The sequence below is a fragment of the Mustela nivalis genome (assembly GCF_964662115.1).
Source record: "Mustela nivalis genome assembly, chromosome: 6".
NCBI lineage: Eukaryota > Metazoa > Chordata > Mammalia > Carnivora > Mustelidae > Mustela > Mustela nivalis.
Window position 1 is genome coordinate 65,887,785 of NC_139025.1, and position 24,524 is coordinate 65,912,308.

At 34.4% G+C, this 24,524-nt stretch overlaps 1 protein-coding gene across 3 annotated transcripts in view; it reads right to left on the bottom strand.

Annotated features, from left to right (window-relative positions):
* The window catches only part of SCFD1 (sec1 family domain containing 1), a 107,612-nt gene that overhangs the window by 67,738 nt on the left and 15,350 nt on the right, over window positions 1-24,524 (bottom strand). For 2 of the 3 annotated variants that reach the window (XM_082737946.1, XM_082737945.1), the window contains exons 5-10: window positions 22,077-22,199; window positions 20,454-20,541; window positions 16,440-16,529; window positions 14,167-14,222; window positions 12,822-12,907; window positions 10,563-10,662 (exon numbers count right to left, since the gene is read on the bottom strand). In XM_082737946.1, coding sequence (XP_082594072.1) covers window positions 10,563-10,662; window positions 12,822-12,907; window positions 14,167-14,222; window positions 16,440-16,529; window positions 20,454-20,541; window positions 22,077-22,199 — 543 coding nt within the window. Of the gene's footprint in view, window positions 1-10,562; window positions 10,663-12,821; window positions 12,908-14,166; window positions 14,223-16,439; window positions 16,530-20,453; window positions 20,542-22,076; window positions 22,669-24,524 lie in introns of all 3 variants that reach the window. The other variant, XM_082737947.1, reaches the window with a different exon arrangement.

A 24,524-nucleotide genomic window follows, 5' to 3' on the forward strand; every position in this document is an offset into this window, starting at 1 on the left:
GCCTGTGCTCACTTTCGCTTGCGCTCTCTCTCTGACAAATAAATAAAATCTTAAAAAAAAAAAAAACAAACAACTTAAAAAAAAAAATATATATATATATATATATAATTTTTAAACTCTTAGAGCCTTAATGTTCTGATCTGTTGATTGATGTATTTTTTTTTAAAGATTTTATTTATTTATTTGACAGAGAGCGATCACAAGTAGACAGAGAGGCAGGCAGAGAGAGGGAAGCAAGCTCCCTACTGAGCAGAGAGCCCAATGCGGGACTCGATCCCAGGACCCTGAGATCATGACCTGAGCGGAAGGCAGTGGCTTAACCCACTGAGCCACCCAGGCGCCCCTTGATTGATGTATTATTTAAAAATAACTACAACAGAAGCTACAATAATAACAGCACTTCCTTTTACATAAATTCTAGGAGCTAGATACCACTACATAATTATACATTTTTCTGCCTAGAACTAATTTGACTGATATGAGACTTGATTTTTGCTCTTTCTCAGAAAAATGCACACACAAAAACCAAAATAAAAGTATTTTATCTTTTCCCTTTCCTTCCTGCCTTAGACCTGGGAGTTCCTTCATGTAATAGCAGTATTTTATGGTTCAACTCTACTCTGAAGAATAGTGAGCTAACGATAAAATATGGCTATCGGGACGCCTGGATGGCTCAGTCAGTTAAGGGTCTGACTTGTGGTTTGGGCTCAGGTCATGATCTCATGGTCTTGGAATCGATCACAGCATCAGGCTCTAAGCTCAGTGGGGAGTCCACTCAAAGATTCTCTCCCTCTGCCCCATTCTCCCCACTTGTACACACTCTCTCTAAATTAATAAATCTTTAAAAAATTAATAAAGACAAAATATGGCTATCAAGAAGTGAATGAATGGTGAACAAAAAATAAATTATATGGAGAAATTATCTAGCATGGCAATATTACTATCATCTCTGTTCTAAGATATATTCTTAATTAATAATTAAACTTCTAGGTCTTAGCAGATTAAATGTACTGAATATAATTTGATCTCTTGATAAAACTAGGGAAACAATACTGACTCTAATACATTAGACCATACCCTGCAACTCTCTCAAGTCCTTAATACAGTTATTTATTTGCTTGTTAATTTTTCCTATGACACAAAAAACAAGAGTGCAAAATATACAGATGTCCAATTGCCATAGCTGATTAGTAAGTCTATTGACCAAGAGTATACAACGCTGTATTTTGGCCTGCTAATACTGTATCTTTCCTATAGACTCTTCACATCCTCATAGAATAAATACATCAGTAAATTCAATTGCTCTTTGCATCCTCATACTGGTAAAAATTGTTTATATAACTAATCAAATAGGAAGAAAACACAATAAACAGATAGTAACAGCTAAATCTGAGAACTCTTGCTTTAAAAATTAACAATAGAGCGGCACCTGGGTGGCTCAGTGGGTTAAAGCCTCTGCCTTCGGCTCAGGTCATGATCCCAGGGTCCTGGGATGGAGCCATGCATTGGGCTCTCTACAGCAGGGAGCCTGCTTCCTCCTCTCTCTCTCTGACTGCCTTTCTGCCTACTTGTCAAATAAATGAATATTAAAAAAAAAAATTAACAATAGATACCAACAGTTAAATAGTTATCCCTTATTAATTAGAATTTCTAGCAAAGTACTTTCCATAGTGATGAGACAGCTCATTCAAAATAAAGTAACTTGTTAACAGAACTACTGGTTGAAAAATAAGAGCACACAAGGTGCCTGGGTGGCTCAGTCAGTTAAGCATCTGCCTTCAGCTCAGGTCATGATCCCAGGGTTCTGCGACTGAGCCCCGCATTGGGCTCCCTGCTCAGTGGCAAGTCTGTTTCACCCTCTCCCTGTTTGCTGCTCCCCATGCTTGTGCACTCTCTCAAACAAATAAATAAAATCTTAAAAAAAAAAAGAAAGAAAAAGAAGAGCACATACTATTACTGAAGTACTGATGGAATACTTAAAACACAAAATGATAAAGAAATAAAAAACGGCAAGAATTTTGAGAAACAACATAATAGCGGCAAGAAACTTCCACTGTTTGCACAACTGCCAGGCAAATAAGGAAAATTCTAGTCTTGGAAATTGGGAAATTAGAACATTCTGTGCTGAACTTAATCACGTTAAAGAAAGTGGACATTTATACACAAATAAAAGACAACAGAATTAGTTTTAACATGATAGAGTCTAACCTTTCCTACTTATAGTCATACTTTCTTGACTTAGAAGACAGGACAATGGTGTCCGAAATCATGAGATATAAATAAATCCCACTGAGATGAAAAATACGGCTACATCTTCATCAGCCTTTGTTTCCTTTTACAAATTAAAGCAGACCAGTAAACCCCAACAGAGCTAACATTTGGATGATATGGGTGATACTCACTTATGCAGAGCAAAGATTTATATTCACATGAGGCAAACAATTGAGCCAAATCTAATCAAGTCTCTAGATCTATAGTTTATAGAAAATACTAGGGATAGAAAATACTAGGGATAGAGAATCACAACAAATTGTGTACCTCAAGAATACAATCAACAAAACACAGAAATGTAGGAAAGTCTTTAGAAAACCAACCCAATTCCTTCAACCAAAAAAATGGCAATAAAAAAGGAGTGGAAGGAGAGGAATTGTTGTAAACTGAGAAACTTAAATATGTACCAACCAATGCAACGTAAGGATACTGTCTGGATCCCTATTTGAACAAACCAACTATAAAGATGTGTCTTTGAAACAATTAGAAAATGCTGAATACAGAGATAGAAGCAGATATTACCAAAGAATAATTGTTAATTTTGTTAGGTATGATAATAAAATGTTTTGTTTTTTTTTTAGACAAACACTGGAATATTTATACATAGCTCATATAATGCCCAGGATAAGATGCATACTGTCTGGGAAACTAAATGATGCACATGGGGGGGGTTCATTACAGTATTTTGCAACTTTGTGTTTCTATATGAAATATTCCCTAATAAGAGTCTTAAAGTTTTATTTATAACAATAAAACAGGATTTATATAGAACCCACAATTGTTTGCCCCTTGCCATAGTGATTGTGAAAGTATGTGCTGAAATGGGCCTCATTAACCTTAATTTGGGAGTGACTATGATATGTTAGAGGTCCTCCTTGCTCACCCACATTGGACAAGAAACAAGAAATACTGTGAACAAAAATAAGTATTTGTTATTTTAATCCACTGAGGTTTGAGGGTTCTTTTATATTGAACAGTACTACCTAATTTATCCTAATTCAGATGCCAAGGTATTCTTTTTTTTTTTTTTTTTAAAGATTTTATTTATTTATTTGACAGAGAGAGATCACAAGTAGGCAGAGACGCAGGCAGAGAGAGAGAGAGGAGGAAGCAGGCTTCCTGCTGAGCAGAGAGCCCGATGCGGGACTCGATCCCAGGACCCTGAGATCATGACCTGAGCCGAAGGCAGCGGCTTAACCCACTGAGCCACCCAGGTGCCCAAGATGCCAAGGTATTCTATATAGAATGAGCAAGGTCAGGAACTTTGATAAGCTTGTTCATTTCTATTAAGGCAGAATTCCTTATAACTCATGGGCTAGAAGCCTCTAGAGATATATTGCTGACAGTATGCAAATATTTTCTACCAGTGTTCATGTAATAATCTCAACTTACAAGTAATTTATTTAGTCTCTAAACTAGTAAAGAACTTGAGTTGTAGTGATTTAGAAATATGCTGTCCAATACAGTTGATACCAGTCAAGATGGCTACTGAGAATCTGGAATGTGGCTAGCCTGAATTGAGATGTAAGTATAAAATATATATCAAAATCTCAAGACTTTATATCTAATAAGAGAATATAAAATAGTTTTAAACTGATTATGTGTTAAAATGCTAGTAATTTAGACTTATGGGATTATATAAAATATATTATTAAAATAAATTTCATCTGTTCCTTTTTATCTTTTTAATGTGGCCATTAATCCAAAATTAGATCTGTAGTTCATATTTTATTTCTCTGAGACAACACTGATTCAGGAACCCTGAGTTTTGGTCAGAAGGTGACAAGAAGGAAAAGAAATATATGTGCAGAAGACCAAAATAGGACAGAAAAATCTAACTTAGAATATTTAATTGAAAAAGAAAATCTGTATAATGCTCCATCACAGACATAAATGTAAGGGAAAAAAATACTATCAACTTAAAATAGATCAGTAAATAGCAAATAATACATACAGTAATGAATATGGAAACACATTGAAACAATATCATTTTTTAATAAATGAATGATATCAAGGGTGTTTTCCTGGACTTCACAGAGTCTACACACCTTTAGTAGGAAATTCCCATGAACAACTTGGATTTAAGTAAAAATTTAACTAAGATATGAAAAACCAAAGCCCAAGTAAAGAACAAGATACCAACAAGAAATAATGCCGATGAGTTTGCCTAATGATAACTACTCACCACAGAAAAATCAAATCTACCCCCCAACAACCAAGATACAACAAGAAGGAGTTATGACTTTCTAATTATTACTTTTGCTTCTTATATCCCAGTAAAAGCAAAGGTGCACTGTGAAGTTTTTCACCAGAAGAGTTTATTTCCCATGTTAAATGACAAGAATCTTTTTGGCATGCAGGGAAGTTGTATGAATTTCCAGTTGTTTTCACAATCTGATATATAAATACTATCAGTGTTCAAGATTTTTAGGTAAAGATATTTAATATAAAAAGCAAGCTCCAATTTCAGGTTAACAGTTCCTATCCAGAACTTTTACTCCATCTTGTGGAGGTAAAGGGTATAATTATTAAAAGTTTTAAAAACTCCAAAGAAACTTCACAAGCAGCAGTTTTAACCAAAACAAACAAACAAACAAACAAACAAACAAAAAGACATGATAACAATTTATGATATCCCAGTTATAGCTGTTTCACATCTAGAAACTGCATTAAAATTAACAGGAACTTCCATGTGATCCAGTAACAGTGCTACAGGGTATTTACCCAAAGAACATGAAACACTAATTTGAACGAATATATGTACCCCTGTGATTACTGCATTAACAGCAGAAAAATTATGAAAGCAGCCCAACTGTCCATATCTATAGAGGAACGGATAAGGGTACCTTATTGGTTCAGTTAAGCATCTGACTCTTCGATTTCAGTTCAGATCGTGATCTTAGGGTCATGGAATTGAGCCCCACAGTGGGCTCCCCTCTGAGCGTGGAGGCTACCTGAGATTCCCTCTCCCTTTGCCCCTTCCCCTGTCTATACATAAACACACTATCTCTTTTAAGTAAATAAATAAATCTTAAAAAAAAATAAAAGATGAAAAAAAATAAAAAAGATGATTGGGGGGGGGTGCCTGGGTGGCTCAGGGGGTTAAGCAGCTACCTCCAGCTCAGGTCATGATCTCAGGGCCCCAGGATTGTGCCCTGCATTGGGCTCTCTGCTTAGCAGGGAGCCTGCCTCCCCCTCTCTCTGCTTGCTGCTCTGCCTACTTGTGATCTCTGTCAAATAAATAAATAAAATCTTAAAAAAAAAGATGAATGGATAAAGATGTGGGGTGTGTGTGTGTATTGGAATATATATGCCTGAATAATGAAACATTATTTAGGCATAAAAAAGAGTGAAATCTTGCCATTTGCAACAACATGGAGATCTAGAGAGTATAGAACTAAGCGAAATAAGTCAGAGAAAGATAAATACCATATGATTTCATCTATATGTGGAATTCAAGAAACAAAACAAATGAACAAAGAAAAAAAAATAGATAAACCAAAAGAAACTCTTTTTTTTTTTTAAGAAACTCTTAACTTTGGAGAACAAAGAGATGATTACTAGAGCCAAGATGGGTGGGAGGATGGGTTAAATAGATAAAAGGGATTAAAAGTATACATATCTTGATAAGCAGACTAATATACAGAATTGCTGAATTACTATATTGCACATCTGAAACTGTAACACTGTATGTTAATTAACTATACTGGAATTAAAATATTTTTTAAAATTTAAGAAATTTTTTTAAATTGAAAAATTACATTAATAAATAGGAATAAGTCAATATAAACTGTGTAGTTAAATCTTAACCAATCTCTTTAAAGAGACTATTTTCATAAGACCTAAATGTTTTGATAGTAATGCTGTGAAAAGAGTGCCTAGGGTAATATGGAATCTGATACCCTAACCTAAGAGAGTTGACTAGAGGTGCATATATATATATATATAATGGTCATGGTCAATATATTATATATATTATATACATATAATATAGAACAAAAACAAATATATATATAATATATATTATATAATATATATTATATATATATAATATAGAACAAAAACTAAAAGCAACAATAACTAAAATGTCCACAGGAACCCACTAGTCTAACCTTCATGCATCAGAGATAACATCTACTTGGTTCACCAATGGTATCCCAGTAATTAGCAGTGTCTGATACAGGGTTAGGCACTTAAAAAATACTTGTTGAACTGAATTTCTAGAAACACACGGTTGCCAACTTTTAAGGCTATTTTTACTATCTAGTTTTAATGTATGTATGTATATATTTCTTGATTTATTTAAAAGATTGATTTATTTATTTCAGAGAGAGCCTGTGGAGTGGGGTAGAGGGAGAAGGAGAGTAGCAAACTCTGTGCTGAACATAAACTTGACTCAGGGCTTGATCTCAAGACCTTGAGATCATGACCTGAGCTGAAACCAAGAGTTGGACACTTAACCCACTGAGCCACACCCAGGTGCCCCCACCTTGTTTTTCTAAAAAGGATTATTTTAACTTCCAAAAATGGGAAATAGAAAATTAGCAAATTATATACCTTAAAAAAATACAAGGATAATAAAACAGGTAAGCACACACAAATTAGCAAAAAGGTCCATTTAAAAAAAACTTTTTTTCTTAGCACTTGGTATTTTCATTTCACTCTGGAACAGTGAAAAACTCAAGGACCAGGATTAGCCTTGTCTGCTTTGGGGAAATCTCTGTAGTAAGTTATGTTTCCTAATTTTCTCTTCCAACAACGGGGAATAAGGGCATATTCCTTCATGGTGCAATTAGTTGTACATACATATTATCTCTTATGCTCAAAGCATCAAATACTTTCATCAGAAAAGGAATTAAAAAGATTGAAGTATCTCAGTGCCCTGTCCTGATCTGTAACACCTCTTTGCACCCACCTTAAAGCCAGGACCCCACCAACCAAATCTAATTTGAGATTATGAAAACTACTACATCATGCCAATCTCTCTACAGCTCCCTATACCACCAGCTTCAGGTTCCACTCTCATTCTTAACCAATTCCTAAAACCTTTCTGTCATTACCCTCTAGAACTCATACTGGGTCAACAGCAAAATCTCCTATTCTGAACATCTACTCTAAACTTCCACTGTACTTTCTTACTCTAATTGAACTTCAACTGGGTGGACCCAAGAATGAAATAGCTGCCTTCCCTGCTACTCCCAGACTCTTCACTTGTCTTCTTCCCTAAAACAACTCCAGCTTTCAAAGTCCTGTCATCAGCTTATTAACAGCAATTCTCACTCAGAGGCAATTTTGCCCCTCCTCACAGCCTTGGTCTATCTGGCAATGTGTGAAAACACTGTGGTCACCACAACTGAGAAAGTGCTACTGGCACCTAGAGGGTAGAGGCCAGGGATGCTCCTAAACATCTCACAATGTTTAAGACAGCCCTCCACAACAAAAAAATTATCGGGCTCAAAATGTCAATGCCAAGGTTGAGAAATCCTGGTCTGTAATGATACTGATCATTAATGCCTCCTACAGCTCTATAGGACACTCTCTTGGCCTGCATCAGCTTTTCTCTTTTGATCATTCCCACTGACCTATAAACATGCTGGAATGATTCTCATTTGAAGATCTTTTTTGACCTCACATTCCAATTACCACTTTTCTTAACTGTCCTATATAGCAAAAACTCTTCTACAGTTTGTGTATATTCATTCTCTCTTCTTCCTATCTTTCTTAAACCCAATATAGTGAAGCTGCTCTTACCAAAGTCAGTAATAATCTTGATGTTGCCACATGCATTGGTGACTTCTTAGTCCTCAGCATTCGTCCAAGTTGATTCCTGTCTCCTCTCTGAAAACAGTTAATTCACTGGCTTCCAAAATAACAGATTTTAGTTCTTCTATCTCACTACTGGTTGCTTCTTTCTAAATTATATTGCTGGTTTCTATTCATCACCCTGAATTCTAAATGTTAAAATGCCTCAGAGTTGTGTTCTTGGACCTCTTCCCTCTTTATGTTCATCCCCTTGGTGATCTCATTTTATCTCTTGGCTTTAAATACTATTTATAAATGGACTACTCTTAAATTATTTCTCTAGACCAGATGTTTTCCCCAAACTCTAGACTCATACATCTATTTGGTATCTACTTGAAAATCCTAATAGGCATCTCATATTAACATGTCTCACACTCAACATCTGATCTTCCCATCGAAATTTCTCCTTCCATGTCTCTATCTCAATAAATGACATTTGTCTACTTGCAAAGGCCAAAACTCTGGACTCATCTCTGACTCCTCTTTCTCTTAGATCCACATCTAATTCATCAGCAAATCCTATTCTCTGCACTCCATAGATTATCACAACCCTCACCATTTCCATCCTGTTGTAAGCCAACATCATTTCTTGCTAAGATAACTACAATAGCCTCCTACTGGGTCTCTTGACTCTTCCTATGCTCCTCACGAGTCCGTTTTCAACACTGCAGGTAGAGTGATACTTTTAAAATGTGTATCAGATGCCACTCCTTTACTCAAAACTGCACTGGCTTTCCATATCCTACTTAACTTTTCCTCCTACTATTTTCCACCTGCCTTACTTTGCTCTGGCCATCTTGGCTGCCTCGCTATCCTTTAACATATTAGGCATCTTTCTGCCTAGAAAGCTGTTCTCTGCCACACAGCTATGTAATTTACTACCTTACCTCCTTTAGCTCTTCCCTTAAATGCCTCTTTTTCAGTGAGATCTTTCCTATTTTAAAGTTACAATCCTGTTTACCGTCACCTGCTTTATTTTCCTCCAGAGTATTTTCCATCTTCTAAAATGTCAGGTTTTATTTTATTTATTTATTTAATTTATTTATTATTATTTATTTTAGTTACAGCTTGTCCTATCATAATGTAAACTCCAGGAAGAAAAGAGTATTTTCATTTGCTTTCTTTATTGCTAAAACTAGGATCTAAAATGTTTTGTCAGACAGCAGACCCACCAGTAGTGGTTGAATTCTTCTTCAGCCTAATACTTGACCTCCTACAACTAGCTTCCCTGTTCCATTACCTGGGGTTTAATTCAGTAGTCCCTCTGATTTTTCTTGCCCTCTCAACTGAATCAGAGTTGCCTACTATTTCTAAAGACATTCATCCTAGAGCCTAGAATGACACGGGACTCTAGGATACAGAATGGTACAGAACTGCTAATTTTCATCAGTAATCCTGAAATCTGATTTATTTAAACAAATACTTTAAAGCTAGAATCTGAGTTTTAAAGAAATAAAACAAACAAAAAACCACCTATTATATGTTTTTCATTTCCATATGATATTTCAGGCACTCCTTGCAATAATGATATCATTATATACTATAATCCTTAGAGGCCTGGGCTAGAAGGTAGTAAATTATAGAGTGCTAGTCTCAGCAAAGCCAATGATTTGGGTTCAAATCATTTAACTTCTGTGTCTAAATTTTTCTATCAAACGGGGACTATTCTGGCTTTATTACATAGTGCCTTGTACAGAATTTATTTGTGTACATATTTTCTTCCCATTGGCTTTAATAATTGCACCTGTTTTATTTATCTATGTATATCACAAGCTATACACAATATTTAGTAGATGAATATATGAATGAATATAAATACAGATTTTTGTTTTAAAAATGATTTTAGAAATGTTGAACTACCTCAAAAAACATATGGTGTAATATAAAAAAATACTATTTATGTTTACCATAAAATGAAGCTTAACTGATTCCCAGAAAAAATGGAAATTATAGCTTTCCTCCCCAGGGAGAAACATACTTATTTACTTCCTCAAAAATCACTCAATGAGGATGATGTCTTGGTTGGTTAAGTGTCCGACTCTTGGTTTGGGCTCAGGTCATGCTCTTAAGCTCATAAGATTGAGCTCTACTCCCATCAGGCTCCACAGTGGGCATGGAGCCTGCTCAAGAGTCTCTCTCTCGCTTTCCTCTGCCCCACCCACCACCCCCAACTCCTGCTCTCTTAAAAAAAAAAGGAAGAAAAAGTCACTCACTCATTTTCCTTTCTTCCTTTTCTACCCATCACTGCCAACAATACAAATAATTTATCTTACACTTTAAAGATTCTAAGTTTAGAACTTTACACTTCAATGTTTCACTATTCTTCAGTATCCAGACTCAGTGATACCAAATTCCATCACTTTTTTGTTCATATTTCTCAGCTCCATCCTTCCCATCTGTGTTTCTGTAGCCATGACGTTATTTTTAAGTTAAAAGGACCACTGAATATAACTACATTTTAGTAAAATGTGGTATATTTAGACTCTTACCAGTACATCATGCACCAAGGCTTGATATGTCCAAGTATGGTGTAAAGGAGTTGCCAAATCTATGTTTCTGTCAACAAGGACTAATAAAGGTCTTTGGAAGCTGTAAATATATTAAAAAAAATTATATAACTCTTGATAACAGTTTCTACATCTCAATTTTTCTAATGCTTTCTGGTTTTATCATTTTGACATGAACAGGAAGTATGCTAATATTAACATGCCATAACAGTCTGTTTTAAAAATTTTTTTAAGTATAGTTAGTCAAGTAAAGTAATAGTTTGGACTACTTAGAGTCTGTGTATAGTGCTAGAATATGTCTTGAGGAACTGTCTAAAAGAAAAAAAAATCTATGCAAGTACTTCTATAGAATAATTTTTATAGTTATCAACATAAGAATAAGTTGCTTCTACTTAGATTTTTATTTCACATTTTCTGGGAAAAAAAGGAATAGCTATTATCAGTTCCAAGGGAAACTATTAGAGCAGAATCTTATAAATTTACAGAAATGTTTGACAGTTTCATAAATTACAACTTTTTTCTGTAAACACAAATTCAAAAAGCAGACCCTAGAGAAGACCCTCGCAAAGCATCCCATTACAGTACATAAAACTAAAATATTAAGTCACAGTGGTACCTGTCTATATAATTACTCACTTACCAAACACTTCATATATTGTTTACTGAATTATTACAACTTAGATGTGAAACACACTATACTTATAAAGCAAAGTGAGGCACAAAGTTGTCTTGTTGCCATGCATCCCAAAAGCTGTAAAGATCTGCTTTGGCAATATTGTATCAAGGGTATACAGCAATTTTCAAAAGATATTGTTATCTAATTATATTAACTATTCATATTTTGTCCTGCAAGAGAAGTCTGACCATTTTAGTAACTCACTACACTGCAATGACTATAAACGCATACTGCACTGATTATAAAACTCTGCAATAAATAAATAGGAGTGGCACCTTTACTAGCTACTTCATTTATTACTCCAGAGCTAGGTGAAAGGCAAGGAAAGATTGCCTATGGTGAAGTTTCTTGGCTCAGCACTACTGAGATTTGGGGTTAGATAATTCCTCGTTATGGGGGCTTGTCCTGTGCACTGTAGGATGTTTAGCAGCATCCTATACTGCAGCCCACTAAATTCCAGTAGCATCTACCCAGCTGTGACAACCAAACATGTCTCCAGACATTACCAAATTCTTATTGAGGATCATTAACTTACAACTGGATTCAAATGTCCAAAACAACAGTCCAACAAAGTTACTGACCCCTATAATTAATTTAGAAATGCACCCAACAAATTAAAAATAAGACAACTATATTATAACATTAATAAGTTTTTAGGAATTATCCAAATAAAACAGCATCTTTATGTTAGTTTCTAAGGCTTTTTAAAGAACACTGTAGAAAGGTAACTATTAAGTAAGAGATGCTATTGTGGGTGGTTCTGTGGGAAAAAAAAAATCAGGTGAGAATTTGATGTTTCTGCTCTCCTTAATGAGAAGCATTCTGAAGAGTATTTAAGACCAGCAATGAAATCACAGAAAAGTTTAAAATAATGTGGGGGCTGAGACAGTTGGAAAAAACAACTGAAACATAATGTTAGAGTTAACTCCAAATTATAGGATTAGTATGAAAGACAGTAGGAGCCATCTAAATTGACTTGAAATGAAGTCTATGGAAAGTTACCATAGAATTATTATCCCCGGAGGGCAGTTATACTGAGTATCAATTTATTTTTACAGGCTTTATTTATTAATTCACTTAAAATTGGGGGTACGGATTAATTTTCCAAAATACTGTCTGTTCCCCTTGAAATAATTCTCAGCCATTTTTGTGTGTTTACTTCTTCATCCCAATATCATCTATTATTTTTAATGAACAAGCATTTCAATGTAAAAACAGAAACTAGTTGATAGGTAGAAATAGACATAAACATCACAAGTTTTTCACTTACTTTTGTCATTACCAAGAGACCTAATGATGACTGAAATTAAATAGCTTCTGACCTTCAAAGCCAAATAAACAGGAAAATCTCTCCCACAGATGAGAAAAATGCAGAGCAATTTTCATGGGGCTTGAATTCACAACCCTGAGGTAGAGACCTGAGCTGAGATCAAGAGTTGAATATCTAACTGACTCAACTACATAGATGCCCCCAAAATAGAAATTTCTAACAGAAGGTAAATTAAATAAAACATTCCGTTTGTATTTCAAGAACAAAGAGTCAAAGCCCTGATATAACATAATACCTGAATTGGCCAGCTCCAAGTGTGTCACCTGTAAAAAGACTGTTTCTTGCATCTCTTAGATTTTCTCGAAGTTTCTTATCTAGTTTCTGAAAAATCAAATTTGATATAACTTTTAAAGAAAAATTTCACAGAATCTTATATAGGATAATAAAATGTGTTATTATGAACATTAAGAACATAATGTGTTCTTAGTTTCATAAACAAGAAACTTGGAACTTCTTTATAAAATAGAAATTCTAAAATCTAAATATTTTAGTTTCTTTACTATTCAATAGTATCTTAACTTGGACTTGAAAAGACCAATGCCTTTTCTATTGTGACTCAGGCCTGATTTCACTAACAATCACTTTTCACGGACTATTTTTACTTTAGGTACAGGACTGATTTGCAGTAATGAGCCATCCTCTTACCCAATCATGATTCTATTTCACAAGAAAAGTCTCTATATAGTGATGGCTGCAAGAGGCTCCAGAATAGAAATGGAAAATATGAAAGAAAGCAGCCCTCCATCAGTCAGTAATTCACTGTGGCTAATAAAACTCAAAAACATCAGTGTATCTTTCATCTTTCCATATCACTTATCCTTTCCTTTCAGTAATTCTATAATGTTTCAATTCCCTTACTTGTTTTTTAATCTTTAAAGCAAATTTTTGAATGCCCAGTTTATACTGTATATTTTACTCCAATATAGTGGGATAGCAAATGCACTGCATTTTAAAAATGATTATGATTGTAGGAGAAGAATAAATGAAACAAGATGGGAATGGGAGGGAGACAAACCATAAGTGACTCTTAATCTCACAAAACAAACTGAGGGTTGCTGGGGGGAGGGGGTTTGGGAGAAGGGGGTGGGATTATGGACATTGGGGAGGGTGTGTGCTTTGGTGAGTGCTGTGAAGTGTGTAAACCTGGTGATTCACAGACCTGTACCCCTGGGGATAAAAGTATATGTTTATAAAAAATAAAAAATTAAAAAAAAAATGGTTATGATTGCCAATAAACATTTCCTAAGTGAAGTTAAATGTAAAATGATCCGGGGATCAAATAAGTATAAAAACTACTTGGAGAAACAAGGCAGAAAGACAAATATACATTTTAGTAAAAAAGAAACAGCTGGAATAACATGTCAGCGTAAATCATTTTCTCCATCACATAACAGCAAAAAATGACCATTTTTAAATTTTTGGTGGAAACCCAATGTTATAAAATACAAATATCTGCTTTAGTATTTAATATATAACCCACAGCAATCATATACTTAATATTAACAAAAACACTTGAGGTATTTATGAAAAACAACTGATAGAATATTATTTGTCATCAGTGGATATCTGTATGAACTCACCACTGCTACCATTTCTGCTGCTGTCCCTCTTGAACATCTGATTATAGGAACAGCACCTGTTTTAAGAATAGATGTTAGCAATGATTTCAGCCATTAATAATTAAAATGGATACTTAAATAAAATACCAAACCATCAAAAATATAAGAGAAGTATAAAATTTCAGGCTAGAAACATGAGGATTTATCATCTCAAGAGTAAAAGCAAGATTTCAGAAATGGACACTTCCATTCAAAGAGAAAATATAAGGGAGTCAAAAAAAAAAAAAAGGCCATTTCTGTATGGTAGTGGCTTATCAGTGTGACCAGATTTTTTTCAATGAATTAAAACTAAATTAGGATTTGACTCCCTACAGGCAGTTTCAAAGTTTGCTCACAGGAATCACTTTAATTTGACTTAATGGAAAAGAATGAAGAGAGATAAGTTAATTTAGCAGTTTGGTATTATTATTCATGATTTAACAAATTAACAATGAAGGATTATAGTCTTTTTAAAAAAATCAATTTAAAAGATAAAAAACATATTCTTTCAATGTGAAAAGCTCCTAAAACGTGGCCTCAGTTCATTATTGAATCAGCTCATTAGACCTCTTAATTTCTCTTTCTTTATTGCCAAGTTTTATCAAAGGTTGAAATCCTAAAACGATAGGAAAAAACCCAATTGCACTGAAAACCTCAGAAAACAAACTGAGAACACTGTAATCTTTATATGCTAAAACCGTTGCATTCTAGATTCTATACAAAGCATGTTCAACTAGAAAAGTAAAACTGTAGAATATTAGCAAATTTTATAAAAACGTTTTCTTCCAAATTATACACGCTTGTCATATAAGATTCTGATACTAGAAATGTATAAAGTTAACCCTTTGATTCTAGCACCTAAAATAATCTCCATTAAAAATTAGATATGGATGGTTTCAGATTATTTTTATATGTAGTCTTAATAAATGCATTAATGAAGACTACAAAAAAGAAAAATACAGTAATATACAATTATACATACTATTCTTAAATTTGCCTTTTTCCACTTCATTTTTTGTTGACATCCTTCTACATCAGATTGGCAGTAGTTTCAATTTCTCTTCTGAAAAAAAATCACTTTCTGATACTTTACATAATAAAGGTTGCTCTAAAACTTCAGTGGTCTTTTATGCTTCTCTTTTTCAATCACCTTTACCTTAAAAATGTATCATCATGGAAAAATAAGCTAATGTCTACAAAAAACCAGCATTCAATGAAATTTTGGAGTGTGTGTAGGATGGCAAAATAGTAGGTTACTTAAAAGATTAAAAGTTGTAAATCAATGTGCTCTGTTTAAAGCAATAAACAACAACCTCATTTGAAGGTACTCAAAAGCATGCGGGAAGTATGGGGGGGTTGAGGGGGTGGGGGTCTGGTGTGTGTGTGTGTGTTTAATATATATATTTCTCTAGTTTTATATATATATATAGAAGAGATATATTTGAAAAAGGAGATACATTTTTAACCAGCTTTTCTCCTGAGGGTACTTTTCAGCTTGCAAGGCACAGAGGAGAAAGTGCTGAAGCAGAAAACATAAACAGAAGACATAACGAGCTGAGGAATCAAAGATTGATATTGAAGGCTGGAAATTAAAGGAGAAAAATCCCTGAAAGGAGGGAGCCCCAAAGCTTACATGTAAATTCTCCTCAAACCTCTGTTTATATCCTAAACTATTCATGGTGTCTCTCTTTTCTTCAATTTTCTCATTTGTGAAATGAAGAGAAACTTCAATAATTTAGTTTAAGGGTCATTTCAACTAGGGTTTTCAGTGTCTACAGAATTAAAATTACAGTTATAAGGTTTCTAAACAGATCCAATAGTAATAGTAAAGCATAAAATCACACATTAGATACTGAACACAAAGTAGCTGTAAGTAAATTTAGATGTACCAAAGGAAATGTTTAAAATTCTGAGTATAGTGAATTAACAGTATACGTAAATTTAGTGTTTTCTGGAACCTTGGGAGTGTGCCTTAATAACCAAATTTATCTCTATACTTAAAAATGTATTTGAGGGGCACCTGGGTGGCTCAGTGGGTTAAGCCTCTGCCTTCGGCTCAGGTCATGATCCCAGGGTCCTGGGATCGAGCCCCACATCGGGCTCTCTGCTCTGCAGGGAGCCTGCTTCCTCCTCTCTCTCTGCCTGCCTCTCTGCCTACTTGTGATCTCTGTCAGATAAATAAAGAAAAAATCTTAAAAAAAAAAAAAAGTGTATTTGAAACTTTCCTAATGGAATATTAAATATTTTGAACTTACCCAGTGTAACAAAAAAGCAGAAGAGGCTGTCAACAATAGTGTCCATAACAGTTTCCATCTCTGTGTCTGTAATATCTGGCCTGTTAATAGCTAAAATAACAAACAGAGAAAAAGTTACCAAACTTCTATGCCTTGATAACATTTGTAATACTCAAACAAGTAAAATTTTTCATGTGTTACACTTTAAAGTGAACAAGTATCCATCAAAAATTACACTACTTTAAAAAAACCCATAGCACTTCAGTATCAATAGCAGTGAGTAGTATCAACATCAGACTAGTATAAGAAAAAAATCTACCACATAATATATATAAAATTTTTGTCAGAGCAAATAAAAAAATAAATATCCTATTCCATAATTTTATTCACAAACATTAGATAGCCTCAAGAAACTACTGAACTTATTACCCAACTACTGCCAGAAAGGACAATGCAAATCAATTATCACAAGACCAGTGTCCCACATCATTTTTTTTGTATTATAGTAAGTTATAGGAACTTATTTTCTGATGTATTGCACTGTACTAAAATGGTTTCTAAACTTAGGTGGCTATATGAATCACTCTAGAAATATGAAAATCTCTCTGGAAGCTATTAAATATTCAAGATTCTTAACTGTTTTCTCCAGGGATTCAATTCAATACATAATTCTGGATAATTCTATGAGATCTGCAATTTTGGCAGGCACCTCAGGTGGTTCTTAAGCCTACACTTATGGGAAAAAAAAATTGCCCTGAAGACTATACTTAACAAAGACCTTGCCTAACTCCTCCTCCCATCTCTCACAATACCTAGGCCTAGTATCTGACAAGTAGATGTCCAATAAATGATTGTTAAAAGACTGACCAGACTAAAATATCATCTACATAATATTTTAAATTTCCCAACACCCTGAATGTGAAAACAAATATAAAATTCAATACAACTTGAATTTGAATGAGAGGAAAGCAGAATCCAACTGTATATATTAAAGTATTTAAAGAAAGTATGAACCATCCAGAGGACTTAATGAAGAATTCAACCAGGCAATATAGAATCTGGATGAGGAAATATACTGCTACTTGGTGTTGCAGATTCAAATCAGAAGACAGAAATGGCCAAAAGACACAATGTTAATTACGTAAATTCAAGGAACACCAACCTAGGGAAATAGTCAGCTCATTCCATCAATCAATGGTGTAGGTAAAATCCAAATGGAAACCTCCAGCTCTTAGATTCTATACCCGGTCTCTCACCTCTAAATAAGAACTGACTCGAAGAGTCAGAACATTGTCCATCAATAACCTCAACTCCCTTATATTAACAACAACTTGGAGATAGTACCCTGACTTTAACGAGACAAAATCTGCTTCCTTTAAAAAGATAAATAAATTTGCAATGCATGAAAAGTAGGGGAAATAAATAAAACCCAAGACAGTAACATATTATGTTCAGACCAATCTGTTTATCAGCTGAAGCACTTGAGACATTTGAGAGGATCTGGCATATAATTATGGAATGGTTAAGAGCACTGACTCTGGAGTGAGTGACTTGGTTCAGTAATCTGCTTCTGCCATTTCCTTATCAAGTTACTCAGTATCTGTGCCTCAGTTACTTCATCTGGAAAATATAAGTAATAATACCACCTACTTCACAAAGTTACTTGGAAGAGTAAATGAACTTACACTGTAAAGTGCACAGAGAACAATCTGTTATTATTATAAATATACTACTGAGAATCTGGGTAATTAGCCATATAATTATACTTTAAAATTAATAAATTAAACTTATCTTTAAATTTAATAATTTCAGACTTGTGGTTCTTTAAGTTGAGTGGTATAAGAAAATTAGTTATATTTATAAGTACCTGAAGGTTTAATGAATTTAGATTCACTATAAATTTAATTATTATTAAAAGTTACTTGAATATTTGGGCAGATTTTGCTTATTAGATTAATAAATTTGCCTGGCTTCATATTTAAAGTACTTAAAAATGAAAATGCTAAACTTACAGATGCAATTTAAACTAAGGGAATTCAGTGAACCAAGTTTGTTGACTAAGCTTGTTAATTGAGGCTGTTTAGAATCTAATCTGTTCAATCTGAATTAACTGATCAAAGAAAAAGCTAAGGTGCTTCGTTGTGTTTTTGCTATTGTTACTGTTGTTTTTATGGAATACCTCATGAATTTGCATGTAGTCCTTACACTGCAGGCATGCTAATATCAGTATGGTTCTAATTTGAGTCTACATGCTGCCGAAGTGAGCATAAGGTGCTTTGTTTTCATATGAACATATTATAAGAAACAATTTATAAAAAACAATTTAAAAGATTGGCTTAAAGGTTTCAGGAAAACTAGGCTTTAAACATGTAACTTAAATACTTAATAATTAATAATTTAATAATAATTAATAATTTAATAATTAAAACTCAATTAACTGTAAACAGACTTCTGTAAATAACAACTACTGTCAAAACTCTCTGATACAGGCAATTCAACAAATGCTTACACCCTTTAGGGATGTTGTTTAATTTCTAAAACACAGCACACTATGGAGCTCAAGAAACAAAAAACTGATGTTCCCTTCTCAGGGAGCTTAACATTGGGTCCAGTATTTTATAACAGGGAACCACTGGCATTGTGGGCAGAACAATTTTCTGTTATGAGCATGTTTACACACTTCAGAACATCTAGCATCCCTAGTCCCTGCTCACTGAATGCTAGTAACAGCCAAACTTAACATAACAATCAAAAACATCCTGACACATTTCAAATGCCCCTTTCCAGGGGCCACACTCTTCACTCAGGAACCAATGAAATTCTAGTCAGCCCCAAACATCTCAACCCTTCAGTAGCAAATTAATGATTATTTGAATGAACTGGCTAATCATATCTACTACAGTTTGTGTTTTTCTCTAAAATATCTGACATAATTAGTGGACATAACATTTCAGTTAAGCAAGATGATTAACTTTCAGAGATCTGCTATATAACACTGCATCTAGAATCAACAATACTATATTGTACACTTAAAAAGATAAAGGGAGGGGCGCCTGGGTGGCTCAGTGGGTTAAAGCCTCTGCCTTCGGCTCAGGTCATGATCTCAGGGTCCTGGGATCGAGTCCCGCATCGGGCTCTCTGCTCTACGGAGAGCCTGCTTCCTCCTCTCTCTCTGCCTGTCTCCCTGCCTACTTGTGATCTCTGTCTGTCAAATAAATAAATAAAATCTTTAAAAAAAAAAAAAAAAAAAAAAAAAAAAAGATAAAGGGACAAAAAAGTGTTCTGAAAAAAAAAAAGCAACAATGATAATAAAATGGGGTTTGGGTATTGTGTGTGTGTATGCATTGTGTGTATTAGTTTTAATCAATATCCAGGAATGGTCAGTTTACCAAAATACTGAATACAAACTCTAAAGGTAGTTAGACAGCATTTGATCAAACACCAGTATTCAATCCACTAGTGCATGAACAGGGTGTAAGAATCAAGGGAGTCTAAAAATCTATATTTGAGAAAACATCTATGCTTCATTCCATAATAGTGCTATAACAGCTGTTGATGCCTGCTGTACTAGAAACTTTTCCAGGCATTTTATACAACTAATTCATTTAATTTCCACAAAAACTGTGAGGTAGAGAGTATTACTATCCCCAGTTTACAGATGAGGAAACTAAACCACAGAGGAGTAAGCTGGTTTTGTCCAAGAGTCAAAGTACTAGAAGATTCATTGAATCCTACTACTAAAATACTGTCTTATTTGCCATGACTAAATCATTCAGGCAAGCTGCTATGTGGTACCTAACAGGTCACAGTATTGGTACTTCACTGAACTTACAAAACAACTTTATTACATGTTGCTTCTAAGTGACAGAATTCAGTCTGAATTCTGTGTTTTCTTTGTGTGCTTTAAAATATCTTTCAGAGTTCTACTGCTATAAACAAAGCTGGCTTTTGATTGTACCAAATATGCTATTTTTGTTTACAGTACAACAACTCATTTTGTTAACAACGAATTATAATATTCCTGTTTATACATACCACGATACGAAACAAGCTCCTTATTTTGATTACATAATACAAACATATCATCTTCCAAAGTAATAAAATTGAGATACTGATCAAAAACCTAGAAACAAAAGAAAAAGGTTTATAAATCAGTTTGACAATATATTTTTTTGAGCAGACTCCATGCCCCAATGTAGGGCTTGAACTTATGACCCTGAGTTCAAGAGTCACATGTTCTACCTACTGAGCCAGCCTGATGCCCCAATTCTCCAATACTGAAAGCACATTTGGTTTGATTTAATCGACCACTGGTAAAAATTATAATTATATTCAATAACAGAAAATTATACTATGCAGCAGACAGCCTCCCTGGGTAAGAATAAGGAGTTAATATCAAAAAGAAATATGAGCAAGACTTTAAACAATAAATTATCAAGGAGGGGAGTAATATTTTCAGAAAACAAAATTTAAGAAGATATAAAAATTTGTTTAAAGATTGTGGTAGGGATATCACTTTTGATGAAAAAAAAAATCACAATTTTATTCATTTTAATCACATTTTCCTAAGAAAGTCATAACTATTTTTCCACCACGAACACTTATAAGTGGGAAAGAAGTTATACTAGTTCTTTAGAGGTACAAATCATGGAAAAAATTAAGAAAACTCTTTTTGAAATGCATTAAATTTAATTAAACAAACAGAACTATTTCTACTATTTTATATAAAGTTAATGATAAGCTTTGAAAAGAAGAACATTTAAGACATAGGCCTCAAAAACTAATCAGTAGTAGTAGACTATCTAAATCTAATCAGTAGGGAAAAATGGGAAGTAAATACATAGTTGTTTAGTCTTTTATTTGCCCTCTATCATTCCTTAGAATTTCAAGTGTTGTTCAAATTCAAGCAGCACAGGGCACAGTAGGGCTATAACCAAGAATAAATTTATAGATTTATTTATAACTAAGCTGAACCTATCTAAAAAGTAACCATGATATGGAATGGATGGTTCATCCTAAGTTCCTTCTTTTCTTACACTATGCAATTGGATCCTCTCTCCTAAGTAGATCTGAAGTTAGAATGGTGACAACAGTGATTATAAATAAAATAATGTCAACATATTTTTAGTATAATTTTTAACAACACCATTGTCAAACTATTTTTCCTTTTTTCAAAAAACTTTATTTATTTGACAGAGCAAGAGAGCACAAGCAGGGGGAGCAGCAGAGGAAGAGGGAGAAGCAGGCTCCCCACTGAGCAGGAAGCCCAACATGGGGCTTGATTCAACGACTTTGGGATCATGACAGAGCTGAACGCAGATGCTTAACCATCTGAGCCACCCAGGAGCCCCTGTCAAACTATTTTTAAGTTAAACTAAAAAGATTACAAATCCTAGCCTAAAACAAAGACAGATTTCAGCATTTTGTTTTCATCTTTCAACTTCATTGGGTTAATAGGTACCTTTAGTTTGGTTTATTTTCCCTAGTTCAAACTGTAGATAATTTGCATTATCAGAACTCTTTCTAAAAGTAATGAGCCTAAATATTTGTTAGGTTGATCTGGTCCTCTATAAATTAGGCACTAAGTTAATTAACAAGTTTCAGAATATACTAAATTTTACATTAACAAAACGTCATCAGACAACCAAAATCTCTTACCTTGGCTACTTGTGTTACTGCACTGGCAGCCAATGCTGCATTCGCAATATCTTCCAGTTTACTTCTTGAAATAGCAGAAATAAAATTTAAATAATATGATTCATAGAGCTGATTTCGCAGATCCTAGAAATACAATAAATACTTCATTTTTATGAGCAAGAATAAAGGATGACCATAAATAAGAATCTTTTAGATAACTATAAGAGCAAGATTCTGGAGGATAATATACATATTTAAAAGATGGATTATATAAATGACACTCAAAAACAAGAATCCCAAAAGAATAAAGTCATGAAGAAGTTACTGGTTATTTGTTTGCCAGATACAATGGACCTATATATTAATAAAAAGTTATGATATACTGTTACCAATAAAATTCTATTTTAATTACAATGTCACATAAAACCGCTTGAAATAGTATATCTGCATTTTTATTAAAAATATCCAGGGGCAGGGCGCCTGGGTGGCTCAGTGGGTTAAGCCGCTGCCTTCGGCTCAGGTCATGATCTCAGGGTCCTGGGATCGAGGCCCGCATCGGACTCTCTGCTCAGCAGGGAGTCTGCTTCCTCCTCCTCTCTCTCTCTCTGCCTGCCTCTCTGCCTACTTGTGATCTCTCTCTGTCAAATAAATAAATAAAATCTTTAAAAAAAAAAAACAAATCCAGGGGCGCCTGGGTGGCTTAGTGGGTTAAGCTGCTGCCTTCAGCTCAGGTCATGATCTCAGGGTCCTGGGATTGAGTCCCGCATCGGGCTCTCTGCTCATCAGGGAGCCTGCTTCCTCCTCTCTCTCTCTCTGCCTGCCTTTAAAAAAAAAAAAAAAAATCCAGAAATGGCTCTCATATAAAATGCTTATTATATTTTGTAGATATTGTCTTCTACAGCTCTGGTCATGTAATAATACAACCTATTTCCTTTGCTGCTCAGACATAATTTCAATGACCAACTCCAGAAGTATTACTTCTCAATCATCCAAAAGTAGTGTAATTTAAAGTTATGCCAATTCTTAAATCAAATTTACTGATGTTTTCATCTACTCATCTAGATGAAATGTACCTATTTCATCTAGGCAAATATGTATCTAAATAACCATACAGAAATACTTTGTATATACTGCAGGTTCAGTTTCAAACCACCACAATAAAGCAAACATTGTAATAGAGTGAGTCAAAATAAATTTTTGGTTTCCCAGTGCCTATGAAAATTATGTTCACACTATACTGTAGTCTCTTAAGTCTGCAACAGCCTTATGTCTAAAAAAAGAGTATATACCTTACATAAAAAGTACCCTATTGCTAAAAAATGCTAACCATCATCCAAGCTTTCAGCAAGTTATTAGTGATCACAGATCACCATAACAAATACAATAATAATGAAAACGTTTGAAATAGTGTGATAATTACTAAAATATGACACAGAAACATGAATTGAGCAAATGCTGTTGGAAAAATGGCACTGGTAAGACTTGATGCAGGGTTGCCAAAAACTCTCAATTTCTAAAGAGCGCAGTTTCTTTTTTTTTTTTGAAAGACTGTATTTATTTATTTGACAGACAGAGATCACAAGTAGGCAGAGAGGCAAGCAGAGAGAGAGAGAGGAAGGGAAGCAAGCTCCCTGTCGAGCAGAGAGCCCAATGCGGGGCATGATCCCAGGACCCTGGGGCCATGAACTGAGCCAAAGGCAGAGGCTTTAACCCACTGAGCCACCTAGGTGGCCCTAAAAAGTGCAGTTTCTGTGAAGCACACTAAAACAACGTATGCCTGTATTTCCTCAAACCTAAGATACTGTTGGTTGCAAGAGGCATCATTATGTAATGCCAAGAAAGAATTAATTCTGCCAATACAATTCTGTATCAATTTTTTTAAAAGATTTTATTTATTTATTTGACAGAGAGAGAGATCACAAGTAGGCAGAGAGAGAGGGGAGGGAAGCAGGCTCCCTGCTGAGCAGAGAGCCCAATGTGGGGCTTGATCCCAGGACCCTAAGATCATGACCTGAGCCAAAGGCAGAGGCTTTAACCTGCTGAGCCACCCAAATGCCCCCAAACCATCAATTTTAAGATGCATCTGATATCAAAGATAAACGTTTAAGTGTGAAAACCTGAGGGTTTGGAGCATGTGTGAGGAAGGCCTCTGAGCAGGACAGTGTTTTAAAAAAGGTTGTGGGGTTGATTAAAGCATGAAGGATTGAGAATTAAGAGCAATGAGGAAATAAGTAAGTATGTTGAAGATATTGGGAGTCATGTTTCTCACTGTCAGAAAAAAAAAGTTCTAGATTTGTAAAGGGAAAAAGAAAAAACTAGGATGAATCCTGTATTTCTGAAATGAAATAGTTTTGGATATTACCTGTCTTTTTATCTAGAGAGGTAAGGAAGATTTTTAGAGTCAAATATAGATATAAAAGTATTCGTGTGTGTGTATATATATATACACACACACATATATACTTCCTA